The sequence below is a fragment of the Diadema antillarum genome, unplaced genomic scaffold, assembly GCF_040938485.1.
Source record: "Diadema antillarum isolate AM-2024a unplaced genomic scaffold, OU_Dant_1.0 scf00000042, whole genome shotgun sequence".
Lineage (NCBI taxonomy): Eukaryota > Metazoa > Echinodermata > Echinoidea > Diadematoida > Diadematidae > Diadema > Diadema antillarum.
The window spans coordinates 758,929-773,238 of record NW_027270931.1 but is presented as its reverse complement, the minus strand read 5'-3'; the positions used below and the strand labels follow the sequence as shown (position 1 = coordinate 773,238).

The 14,310-nt window shown below is 40.0% G+C and overlaps 1 protein-coding gene across 1 annotated transcript in view; it reads left to right on the top strand.

Moving 5' to 3' along the window:
• Positions 1-14,310, top strand: part of LOC139713117 (voltage-dependent calcium channel type A subunit alpha-1-like) — a 303,372-nt gene that overhangs the window by 268,526 nt on the left and 20,536 nt on the right. Inside the window, exon 44 of the mRNA XM_071624874.1 lies at positions 245-329. Coding sequence (XP_071480975.1) covers positions 245-329 — 85 coding nt within the window. The remainder of the gene's footprint in view (positions 1-244; positions 330-14,310) is intronic.

The window sequence follows — 14,310 nt, the reverse complement described above, 5'->3', positions numbered from 1 at the left end:
TCCCTTCTGCTCCTTGTCTAACCATGTCAGACTGGCGTGTCAAAGTACAATCATCTCGATCTTCCATCTTCCTTCATCCGTCCTCATTCTTGGAAAATGAGACGAGACAATGGGAAGGGGTTTGTCATGTCAATTATACCTTCATCTTGGTGCCAATTATCGACTTTCCTAAAAGCTTGGTTTTGGAGAGAGGATTCACGTTGTTTTTGTTTCTTTACATTCTTATTCACCCATCTCTCTGTAGGCAAACGGAGAGATATCAGAGGAGGGGTCGTGACCCCGATCGAGAGCGTCACCAACGCTACAGGGAGACCCCAGATAACACCAGGGTAAGTTCAAGTAGGGTGACACAGCTCTTGTGCCGCCTCTTTGCTCAAAGTTGTACGATGCTTACAAACACTGCTCCCCTCCCATCTATGTCGGCCTGTCGATACCAGCACCACCAGCATACCTGCATGACGTGAGGCCGATCTGATTTCTTTTGGCTCCTAATTTATATCTTCATCTCATGTTTACATCATCAGGATTTTTTTTTCTGGTCCGTTTGCCTGATGATGTGTAGTTGAATGTTCTGCAGAAAGAAGTTGTAGTGATGACGAGTGTCTGTGCAGACCTGAACATGACCGCTTGCTTTGTATGATAACCTCCGTGTCTTTATACCAAGATAATGATGCTCACTAGAAAGTGTATGATTATTTTGTATGAAGGGATGCTTTAGTCCATGTCATGAGTGGCAGTGATGATAATAAAGAATTTCTGTTGACATCTAAACATAGCTATTTTATCTTGAAAACAGACACATATTGCTCCATGCCAGTTATCTCATGTCTGTAAAGTTTGTTTACCAGCATATACATACTTGAGTCTGACAGAAACATATGAGCCCATGCTCCAAGGTTTTGGAATTTCAGTCTTGCGCTGTAAGTTTTTTGTCTGGTTATGGGATGAGAATTTCATAGCCTCCAGGGTAATGTTTTATCCTTAGGCAGGCCATGAACAACAGCAACAATAGCCGAAATGAGATACTGCACAGTGGTTCGTTATTCCATGACATTTTCCGGTAAGGTCACGGAGTGACCCAGTTGATGCAGTCGATGAATGGGTGCCTGTGTGTGGTAGCGGTCCTGCAGATTAAGGTACCCAAAGATTGTGATGACTTTGGCCCAGGCACTTCCCATTACCAGACCCCCCACGCATATACCAACTCTAAGCATCATTGATGTATGTTTGATAGGTACAGCAGGTATCATTATACCTCCATCTCTTCCTCCTCTTTTGCTTCCCTAACATATTCTACCCCCTTCTCCTCCTCTTGCTTTTTGGAGATCTTCTTCTGCTCTCTTCCTCTTTTGCTTCCTGATCTTTCTGTACCTCTGGCCTCATCAGTTCCGTGGCATGCTCCTGCGGCAGTTGCTCCCATGGAATATCTGCATGCTACGCCAAACATAAATTCTACCCACAAACATAACTCTAACCCTAATCATAATCTTCACATCAAATTTAACCTAAAACCCTACACATCCCTAACCCTAACCCAAAGTCCTTGGAGAAAATAAGACCAGAGCAATTGTTGCGGGAGCAAATGTCACCAGCCTCATCATCACTATTCTCTTCTTCTTCTTCTTCTTCTTCTTCTTCTTCTTCTTCTTCTTCTTCTTCTTCTTCTTCTTCTTCTTCTTCTTCTTCTTCTTCTTCTAATCCTTCTCTATCACCATTATCTTCATCATTATTATCCTTTCCTTCTTCTATTCATCTCTCTTTTCTTCCTTTTCCTCCTCTTCATTTTCTCATCATCTTCCCCCCATTATTTCACTTTCTGTCTGAATCTCACTGCATATCAAATCATATGAGACTAATTTTAAAGGGTAGTTTTGAAGACTTACGGGAACTTTGTGCTGGGTGATGCTGCATGTACGTGTAAGTGCCATGAGTGTCATGGTTTGCCTTTAAATATTCATGATGTATGAACTCATAAGCCAACAGGACTATGTTTTTTCTGAAGTTAATGAGTTGATGACAATTTTCAAATTTATCATTACAAACATACACCACACAGTTTTTAGAAGCCAAGTAGCCCCCATATAAGTCATATATGGACCTTTTATCCTTCACTTCACAGCAAAGAACATTTTTACTGCAGGCATATAGTCACAGAAGAAATTTGAACTTTTAAAAACTGTGCTCATGTTGAGTCATTGAAATACTCAGCTCAGTTTTCTTTTTCTCATCACACAGTTTGAAAGGACTCTTGATTAAGCCTCACTCTTTCTCAGCAATGTTATTATGCGATTTCAAAGGTTTTCTTTCAATTGGTAGATCCACTCAGCTTTTAGATTATTTCCAGCACCAGCAAGGGTGCAAATCTTACACCAGTTCTCATACCCCCCCCCCACCCCCCACACACACCCACACTTCCTTTTGAAGACATGAGCAACATTCGCACATTGTGTGTACCCGCTAGAAAGAAGGTGTGTCCTATCCATTTATCAGCTGATGTCTTTACCATTTGCGCTAGGCTGCTGGAACAGGGGGGAAAGTCAAATTTCCGTCACATGTAGTTGATTTGGACAGACGTACGTTTCGTGGAATAATGCGCACCGCCTGTTGATATTGTCTGCGTCATAAAGTTAAAGGGTCCATAACATGGGGAGATGATGTGTTGGGAAGGTTGGCATAGCTAGGAATGTATCCAGGAATCCCCGTAACACTTTGGAAAAAAAACGCTCCTGCACAACAGGCTCTTGGAAGCAGCCTGATATAGAAAAATTGTCGAGCATTAGCGACTTCTTTTGATCAACCTGCTAGTCTATGCATAGGATTCATACTGTAGTCATGGAGCTACTCTATTGGTAGCTCCATGTTGGGACTGACAGTTTTCTTTCATTATATCAAAATTTTGTTATAGCCAAACAGTAAAATATACAAAGATATGTAGATGATGATTTTTGGGGCATGAATTTTCACTCTGTTGTAACAAGAATTTAGTTGTGACCAGGTTCGTTAAAATGGAAGTGCACTGTATTCTAGTATTATAAAGGCTGTATTAATCTAGAACAACCAAAGTATCTCTCAATCCATCCCATTAAATCCTCATACTGAAAGTCAGGACACAGATGAAGATTAAGGCTGTTGCCTTCATTCACATATCATGGGGGGGGGGTCATAAAACACCCAACCCACCCCCCTGCTTCTTGAAATACTATCTTAGATGATGTGTTAGAGCCAATATCAAAGTAAACTTATTCTGAAACACCCATTTTAGCTTGACTCCCCCATTAAGTACATTGGGTATTGAGAAATTCCTCCAAGATATCCAGAGTTCGAGTTTCGAGAAATGTGAGGTGAACAGTTTTCGGAAAGGTTTGAGGCAAAAGCGTGATTATCTCTAACCGCTTTAGTTAGAATTTGACTTTGATTTAGGGGGTCAGAGCTTGCCCAATTTTCGACATCGATTCCCTAGATGCCCTCCCCCATCCCTCAGTCTCTTGTCTAATGCTTGGAGGTTGCTGTCTTGTCAGTCATGATGAGATATCCTTGTTATCTTATCCGCCATTATCTTTGACGAGCCAAAGTGACACACAGGGCAGACAGGGCTTCTCCCAGACTTTCAAGTCTCCCGTCTCTCTCTCCTCCCCCCCCCCCCCACCTCTCTTGTCCCCCTTTATCTGATGGATACTGCTGCCTTCCTTTGGCCATGAACAAACCTCCCAGTGTTTACAACCTTGGAGTGACCTCACACTTGGGACTATTGGAAGTGATCAGGGGGGGGGGGGGGGTGGGCAGGGCAGGTGGTGGTGGTGGTGGTGGTGGTGGGGAGGGGGGGAGATCCAGGATGGTACAGGTAGTGGAGAGGGGCAGCATGGATGGAAGAAAACAAAGATTGAGAGCCAAGAACTAGAGGGATTCTCGAGCATGTATGAAAAGATGACTCTCTTTGGCTGCGCTGATGTTGTTGATTATCAGATGACTCAATTAAAATGAATTCTTTTGAATACTTCTTGACAGCCTTGTTGAAATGACATCTGACAATTATGATGATTATATTTGTCATGATGATACGTTTATAATATTTATAGAATGGGTAGCGAGAATCCTGCGATCTGATTGGTCGAGAGCTATGTGTTCATTTTTACTGGCCACACGCTGAGTCACAGTGGTAAACATGTTATCGCGCACTTAGCAAGAGTACGCGTACTTGTAACAAAGGTTCGCGCACTAAAGCAAGCGTTCGCGCACTCGGCTTGGCCATGCATCCAGTAAAAACTTATGCATGGCTGGCCATGCATCCAGTAAAAACGGTAAGTACGGGTATGCATGCCCTTTACGGAAAGCCAAAAGGAAATGCATCCAGTAATTTTGTCATCGGGTAACACGATAGAAAACTGGGTTTTGACAAGAAAATTACCCATTCTATAAATCAAATGACGCACATGTCTTTTCGTGCGTCAGTCGGAATATAGTGTGCATGCGGTAACTATGGAATTTAGCCTAAACCCACTCGGCTTCGCCTCGTGGGTTAAGCATTCCATAGTTACCTTATGCACACAATTCCGACTGACGCACTCAGACCTGTGCGTCATTTGTATACTGATTGACAAAATTGCCCTTCATCGATGTAAATAAGCACCAATTATTCAAAGTTACAGTAATGGCCATAGTAGTGGTAGTCAAGTTTATCATTTCATTTTTTTTTTTTATAGTCACAGAATTCTATCACATTTGATTTTATGTGTACTGATCCCTGCAATAGGCTGGATGTACAGGGATTGAGAAACTTCACTGATTTTAGAGTACAAATCTCCCAACCATTCTGGAATTTGGAGGAAAGAATCTTAATTTTGACCATCCTGCACTCTTGTTTCGATATGATTTTCCTATTTTTCTTGAAAATTTTAACTACACACTCTTATAGGAAATGCTTTTCTTTCCTGTTTCTGAGCAAAATCGTTCCTATTTTTTTCAATTAGACAGGTTGGGAGGTCTGAGAGTGGATTTGTAAATCATCAGGTTTCAAGTATACATAAAAATGAAGAATTTACAGATTTCTCAGAATATCTATAATCTGAGAATCCATGGAAATTTTCACAAGCATCTCCTGACATTGCAGGTTGAGTGACAATGTGGCATAAGATGGAGTGAGTCCTCTCTTATACCCCTTTCAGGTAATCGTGGATGCGGATAATAGGAGCAATAAGTCGTAAAATTTGATTACATGAACGGGAGAGGAGTAAAAAAGTGCGCATTATTTTGATGCTGCTATTATGCGCATTATTGCAGCATGAGAAGTTGAATCGAGAATACATGAACGCGTTTTACGACTTATGCGCACTAACATTCCACAGTTCGGTCAAAGGTCACTTGATTTCCTGCACAACCGCTGATTGCTGAGCTTGAGCGAGAGCTGTGCATACACGTGAGTATATATCACCGGAAACATTACGTCATTATAGAGGCGTGCGCAGTAACCATGACAAATACTCCCGTCTTTCGCACCGTTATATGAACGGGCGATTGTAAAAGTAGTGCGCACTTCATGGGATATATGAACGCGATTTTGATTATTTCATCCGCATTATTTGGATGCGGATAATTGAACCGCGATTACCTGAAAGGGGTATTAGTTTGATGTCTGACCCATCCGATCTCATGCTCTGTCCACCAACTAGCTGTCCATCCCGTATGACCCCAGACTGGACTCCTGCTCTATAGACTGCCCCATCAATGTCTTGACTCCAGATTAATATGTTGTTATTGGAAGAGAGCGGTCATTCAAGGTATGGTGAGGACAATATTGATGCAATTTCCTCCCCCCCCCCCCCCACACATACACACACTACATATTGTAAGCAATGAGATGGTTGATGATGAAAGTTGGCAGGTGGCCATTGGAGATGTCACATGACACCATTCCTCATGGCCTCTACACTCATGTGATTTGATGGCATCTCTTCTGTAGTCATAGCACCTCCTTTGAAAAATTTCCCAGAATTCCACAAGATCTTAAATTATAAAAGGTTGCTTCTAACACTAAAGAAGAAATTGCCAACTGTAAGTCAAAATTCGTTCTTGCTATTTGCTTAGACAAATTCAATCATAACTTGATAATTTCTTTGTTAACATTTGATTGATTGATTGATTGATTGATTGATTGATTGATTATTGATTGATTTGAATTTATTTCAAATTTGTGTTAAAACAAACACAACTGAGTTCAATGATTGTTACCATACAAAAGCATTTTGTCTTTATTAACGTACAAAATTAATTGAAACGTTTATTCTAATAACATATACATTTGCAACAAATGGTTAATAAATAGGCCTAGTAGTCATAAAAACCAAAGTAGGAAAAACTTTTATCAAAAGCACAGCTTGTACTACACAAGCCCCCAATCAATCATATTAGATATGTATCGTGTCTTTAGGTTGCTGTAATATGAAATAACTATCTTTGTAAACTCCCTGTTCACTAGCTAATTGATTTCCTGTGGTCTTGCAGATGAAGGTCAAGACATCATAAAGACAGGTCATTGATAAAAAGATATTGAGATGAAAAATGATAAGAATACGACACTACCACTCATTATGTAACCATAAACAAAGTGCTGCAGAATGACCAGTGGCTCCTTGATGGGGTATGAAATCTTTTATCGTAGGGTACAAGAATTTGTATTAGTCTTTGAAGGAGTGGGATAAGGTAGGGAAGAAACTTGCTGAATATTTTGTAATAAAAGTTCTATTCCTCCCCACCCTCAATCTCCATTTGCCATCGATAGCATTGACTGGGTTCATGTACTCCAGTGGCACGGAGAAAAAGGACCGCTTTGACAACCACACAGAATTGCTTGAGGCGTGTACACAAAGTTGACATAATTGTGTTGCCATTCGTGCGGGTTGTGTAAACACTGGGGCATTCACAGTATTGTTGGGATATTTTCCATGAAAACAGGATCATTTTGATTTTTGCAAATAGCAACACTGCTGAGAATGCATGACAGCTATGAATATCCTCCTTCAAAAGATGGGAAGAGAGGGGAGTCCTTCCCACCCCCTTCGTCCCGGATTGTACGTAGTTTATGACACCCCTCAGTTGGTGTGTCTATCAATGCAGATTCTCCAAAAATCAATGAATTCATCCTTTTCCAGTGTCACAAAAACTTGTCGTCTTATTCTTGTCCTTTGCTGTTGTACATGAAATAATGATAGAATAACAGCATTTTTACCAACTAATTCTACAAATTTGACAAATAAGTTCCAGAAATCTCTTGCATTCAGTCATATTGAAGAACCTTCTGGCTTTCATCATACATTTGCACTTAGATCTTTTGCTAGTGGAAGCAATCAGTCATGAATTCATGTTACCAGTGAGGTACACTTTGATCACAAAAGGGCTTGTGGCACAACTTGATAGGGTGATATGTGGTGGCAAACTTTCCCTGAAGAAAATGTACACGCAAGAAATGTTCAAACTGTATTCAAACTCTAACATTTGATTGATTGCCAAAGGAAACATTCAGGAATTCCTTCAACATCAGGAAATGGGTTATTTGCATCTGTTTCCCAGCCACAGCTAGAATGAACCATTTCGGATCAACTTCCACTATCAAGTTTGTTGGGGTTTTTTGTTTGTTTGTTGGTTGGTTGGTTGGTTTTGTTTCTCCACAAAGAGTAGCAGTGGTGGTGAAGATGGTGATGATGTTCATGGTAATGATGTCGAGGAAGATGAGAAAGGGAATATGATAATTATGTACAGGATCTTGATAATGGTAAAGGCTAAGATGCAAGGATGATAATGATGGACGTAATGACGATGATGAAGGGCAGATGATGATAAGTATGGTAGTAAGGCAGGGTAGCTGCAATTAGATGGGAGAACCTCCCTCGCACTTCCCTGGTAGTAGTGCTAGCAGCGGTAGTGGTGATGATGATGATGATGGGATGGCAGTAATGATCATTGACAATTATCACACTGTGATACTGACATTGATGGTCTCCATGACAATGATGATGATGATGATGATGATGATGATGATGATGATGATGATGATGATGATGATGGGATGGCAGTAATGATCATTGACAATTATCATTATGATATTGGCATCGACGGTCTCCATGACGATGATGGTGATGCTGACGAGGATGATGAAGATGCTATCTATATTGAGCATATTATGATGCCCAAAATCTACCCTGCCAAATGTGAATATGAGGAATGAGAAATGGATGATGACTTGAGGATGATAGTTTTCAAAGGCAATAGTAGGAATGGTGGCAAAGATGATGATGACCATGTTAGGGAGCAGGAAGAGGAAGTGTCAAAAGGTGGTGATTATCAGTGGTATCTTGGTAGTGGGTGTGGTTTAGTGTAGATGATGGTGATGATGATGATGACAATAGCATTAATCGTCTCATAGAGTTGCAGCCCTAGCCTGCCAAATCTCTTACCATCACTAGTGATTTGACGAATTCATGAAAATACAACTAAGCTTGATACAACTTGTTTCCATACCTTACTCCTACAGGAACGGCCAATGCACGAGGTAAAAACTTTTTTCTTCAATTTGCATCTTTTAACCATTTTGGGTAGTATTTCAAAAATCATTTCAATGAATCTCTTGAATAACAAAAAAGTTATCATTCTTAACTCCCTGCATGCTGACCCTGCGGCCCTATCCCCCTCCCCCTATGATCACACCCCTGCAACATCATCAGACCCCAGTAGAGGACCCTGTTGAGGAACAGGACCAGTCCCATCCCAGCGAGGTGGACCTGGGCTTAGACCTGACGAGTCTGACCCGGTCCCCGACGCTGACTAGCATATACGAGGAGGAGTACGACAATGCCTCCTACGAGCATGACGAGGGGGAAGTTGATTTGGGTGTGGAGGGCACGACGGCGCTCGAAGACGGCGTGGAAGAGTCTGAGGTTTGCATGAAGCGTGATGACTTAGAGTTCCAGCTTGCGGATTTCTAACCATATGGTCGATTGATTGATTGATTGACTTTGCTGTGACTAACATGCACTCACGACACAGTAAAATGTGAGAGAATAGAAGAATTATCTTGATGCGTTATCGTTTTTAATTTCCCTCTGTCAAATTTCAGACAGTCAAGATAGTTTTAGTTGATAAAGTCACAGAACATTGAGGCCCCAACAGTGAGTTTGTACAACTTTCCAAAGTGTAAGCTTTTTCCAATAACAAATAATTTGTCCCATTTTATTCACAAAATCCTATCACATTAGTGGCAAAGAAGACTGGCCATTATGTATTTACAAGTATGCAGGTATTTGCCATGAAACTGAGATGCTGTCATGCATGCAGATTAGCATTCTTAGCACACAACAGGTTAAATGACAAATGCTATGGTAGCATGCTTCATAAAAAACATTAAATTCTGAATTTCTGAGGATTCATTAGCCAGAGAAAACTTGGCATCTCAGTCGGTAGTTACCTAGACTTTTTGCAGTGAATGTAGGGAGATTGTATGGCAGAAAGTGCAGTGGGTTTTTTTTTTTTTTTTTTTTTTTTTTTTTTTTTTTTTGGTAACAGTGCTGTTTGCATCATGAGTGCTTGTGGTTTGTGTGAGAGTTTTCTTTGTGATTAACTCCTTGAGAGCCAGACAAACTGCAGTGCTTTGGAACATGTCTGTTTATATGGTAATGAATTGGAGTTCAGGTGTGAAAAGACTTAAGTGCTTGTTTTTTTTTCTTCCTGGTAGGTCACTTCAACATCTGTGTTCTGTTGATGGAATGTTTATATATCACCATGAATTCCTGTGTGTCACTGATACTAAGAAAGATTTACAGTCAAACAAAATTCTTTTAAAAGATTGTAATTTTACTGCCTTATATGCGCACATTCTTTTTTCAATAGCAGCCAGTATTCTTAAACATTGTCTTTCATCAAAATTCATAAATAATGGCAATAAAAGCTTGTCTAGACAATAACCGCACAAACAAAAGTTCATGGTGATTTTCAACAGGTAAAATTAATTTCCGCACACACAAAAAAAGACACAGTAATCACACTTACAAAATGAAGTGGTTTTTCCAAGAGAGTGAATGAGAATTTTTCATGCACTATGCTTTATATGGTAATGCACTTATCGTTACCACGGAAACTTGCCAATCGCCTTGACTGGGATGGCTGTCTCTGTTTCCGGCGACCCACACGTCTTTCCTGACAGAACGACGCATCTCTCAGTGATTACTGGTTTCCAGCGAGACTTGGACCGGTTTCACATGGAGTCAAGAAACGTATTTGCAACGCTGAATTACGATTACGATTAAATTTACAATTAGAATGAATGTTCATATGCATGGCCGAGGAAGGCTTTGCTAACTCTTGCGGAGGGGAGGTGGTATGGCTTATTCCAATTTCCCATCAATCACTCTTGGAGTGCAGTTTTTGTGCAGAAATGGTTGAAAGATGACCATACAATCTGCCCCCCCCCCCCCCAAAAAAAAAAAATGAAGTTTGGAGGTCAATCGGTACACACGACTGTTTCCTTCTGGAGAAACATCACGAGAAAATACCTCCGCACCATCCTTTGATTGAAGTATGATTTAATAACCCTCCGCAATTCCAGTTTGCATACACACGGTCAAAATGCATCACTTGAACTATGATTCCAGCAATGCATCACTAGAATCGTGATTCAAATTACGCTCCCTCGGTTCGTGTGAAAACGAGCTTTGTCTGCAATACATGTACTTGTGGACCGACGATGAAGCGGGAAGGCGTTGAGGAAGAGGATCATAGGTGGCCAGGAAGTTTGGGAGGTTTTTTGTGGCCAGAAAAATAAGGAAATGTCTCTTCCTCTTTCTGACTGGTTGTCTGTCTGTCTGTCTGTCTGTCTGTCTGTCTTTCTTTCTCTTTCTCTTCATCTATTATTTCTAGTCACCACCGTGGGATAATATTGCTGTATTTCCAGCTCTCCCCCTCTCTGTCTGTCTGTCTATCTCTCTCTCTCTCTCTCCATCTATTAATCTATATCTATTTATCTATCTCTCTCTCTCTCTCCTTTGCTGATATAGCAATATGAATATATATAAATATATATATATTTTATATATGTATATATTCCTTTTCTCTCTCTCTCCTTTTTCTCTTTGTTGTGGTTGTACAATGTGTGCAAGATGTGTGGGATGTGGACAAAGACAATGAATAAAAATGGTTTGATATTTGGGAAGTCCAAGTTTCCACCTATGTGTACTAGCCATAAGCAAATAAATGTACAATGTTTGTGTGTTTATTTTTGTTTTTGCATTTGCAAAGTGCTCAAAACTCAGACACAAACTCTTTCCTTTCTTTTTTTTCCACCTAGCTTTGTTTTTATTTCTTCTTTGTCTCACTGAGTGTCTTCATACATTTCTATTTTTTCTCCTGTGTCTATCTGATTTTGTCCATATTACTCTTTTTTTGGTACTATTATCCATCTTCATCTTCATTTTTATCTCTCACTTTACCATTGGAATTTGTTACTTTATATATTTAGTGATTATATAGTAATGATATATTGATATATATATATGTCTCTCTTTCTGTGTCTCTTTGTGCCTATCTCTATCTCTCTCCCTCTCTCTATCCATCAATCTGTGTATGTTTCCCTTTGTTTCTTGTGTTTATATGCCTACAATGTCTGAACTATCTGTTTCTCATGCTGTTTATATGTTTCAATCTCTTTTTCTCACTTGTATGCCTCTGTGCCCAACTCTCTCTCTTCCTCTTCCTCTTTATATCTCATTCCTTCTCTATCTCTCTCTCCCTCTTTCTTTCTATCTCTTTCTCAGTCTCTCTATCTCCGTCTCTCTCTATATGTCTCGCTGTTTGTAAGTCTGTCTCCCGCTGAGCTGGCCGGGCCAAGCTGGTTCTGAGGAAGTGATAAATGTCACGATTGCATGCAATCGCCCAGTGTAAGATAATAATCAGGTCGGTCGCTGCAACCTGTCCAGACATTGTGCAGCTTTCAGTCCGTATTGTCTGGACTGCGGATTGAACCTGACTCACGGGCTAGCAGAGTTCATTGAAAAGAAACTTGGTCTACAATTACTGGCGTGGGGTCACGTCTGAAATGAGGAAAATTTCCGGCCACTGCCCATTTCCCCTTCATCAATCTTTTTTTTTTTCAATTAATCCTTCACTTTATTTTATACCTATAATACAGATATATCTAGCAATAATTTTCATATCAATTTTTTGCAAGATGAAGCCACCATTATAAATCTCTTCACATACTTTCTCTTTTTCTCTCTGTGTTGTCTAGACTCTTACAAGCATTTTCATTTTGCCACTCCAGTAAGTTTGGTGAAATTTGGATATGAAGGAGTTGATCTTGATGGTAAATGCGACCCCCAAGTTGGAAATGAAACCATCTGCTAGTGAATGATCATGTTTTCATTACCCTTCAAAGAATAGGTGGCAATGGCTATCAACGATGAAAGGAATAAAAAAAAGATAAAAAAGTAGACAAAAACTGGAAGACATTCTAAAATTACTCAAAGAAGATAATAAAGTCACACACATCAATCGTGATTAAGCATAACTTTGAATTTGTTTTTCATTTTAGTGAAAGTGTCTTTCATGATATCATTTGGTTCATGTGAAAATGAATAATGTTTGTGACAAGAGTGTGTCTCACCACATAGAATCTAGGAAAGTGTTGCCATGGTGTTGTTGTTGTATTTTTAGGGGGGATGTGTTTTGGGCCAAATGGTTCCTATCTACAGGAAATCATTATTGGTGTCAAAAGTTTATGAAAACCTTCAATTGATCAAAACATTTGTTCCTGAAAGATTCATGTAAACACGATCATTTTTTTTCTCTCTCTCACTGGTGGAAGAACCTGCACAATGTCGTCAAATCCATCCTGTCAGAGAAAAAAAAATCATCATTTCCTCATTTTTTTCCTCAACTCGGAAGACCACTTACCATCAGCCTTTCCATCAATTCAACCATTTGTTCTAATGCATCACTGAACAAAAACAGCATTTGCTCATTCTTTGGAATCTATGAAGTGTAAATCTCAAATATATGTACAGCATTTGGCAAACTCTATAGCGCTTTTTACACTTGCAAATTTTTGCTTAGTCCCGTGCCAAAGGTGGGGCTAAGGGTGGGGGGGGGGGGGGGGGGGGGGGCCTTAGCCCCACCATTGGTAGCTGACTTTCCTTAGCCCACCTTCTGTTTACACTTGTTTTTGCCAAAGTGGGCTAGCCCCACTGATAATCCCATACTATCTGGCCCTGCAAAAAAGCAGGGTTAGCACCGCAATTGCGGTGCCAAGCAAGCGAGTGTAAACAGAATGAAGAAATAATCCGGGGTTAAGTGACGGAGACGAAGCCCAAACCCCACAAAGTGCGGGACTAAGAAATTCAAGTGTAAAAAGGTCAATTTTCTCTTTAGCCCGGGGCAAGAGCTTAGTATGGGATTTATTGACGAGTGTAAAAAGCTGAAAAAAATTGGTACGGGATTAACGATAGTCCTGGGTCAGAGAGAGTACGGGGTTAAGAAACACAAGTGTAAAAAGGGCTATTAGGTCCTGAGATGCACTTCAGAAAAAGGCAATTCTCTTGCTGCTGTAGAATTGTCAGATACTCTTTGTGTTCAGTGTACATCCAGTTTGTAGGTTTTACCATTTAAACATCTTCATGTATTTATTTTCAACATGTAACATTCAAATAATTTTCATTGTTTTTATTGTAACAGCAAGTCTGTTTGTTTATGTCTGTCCGTCTGTCTGCCCATGTCTGTTCATATCTGTGTGTGTATGGTCTCCTTGACCATGTTAATGTTGCAATACTTTAAATGTTTATGAGGTTAATGTTTGCTGTGATGGATCCATGACATCTTTGTCAGCAAAAGTCTCAGAAATAGATGATTTAAAGAGGTTTATATTGACAAAAAAATGTCAATGAAAGATTAAAAAACCAATGCAAAACAACCAAACACTAAGAGAATGAGAGAAAGAGAGGGGGGGGGGGGGCAAACTAGAAAATATATCCTTACTACTGTATGCATCATTCCTTTTTTATTGATTATATTATTTGAGGGAATTTCACAAGGTCAAGTGATACTCCCAAGTTCAGCGACACGCCAAAATATTGCATCCCGTAACAAAAATGCACTGCACGTCATCTCCGGGATGGGAAATTGCCGACTTTACTTCTTGATAGAGAATATTCTTACCCCTTTTCTATTGCTGTAGTTCTCCATTGAAAATCTAACCACGAGCACATTTGTAAATATATGGCAGATGCAGCACCACATACTACTAGAATATATGTGTGTGTAATTCGAAAGTGAGGA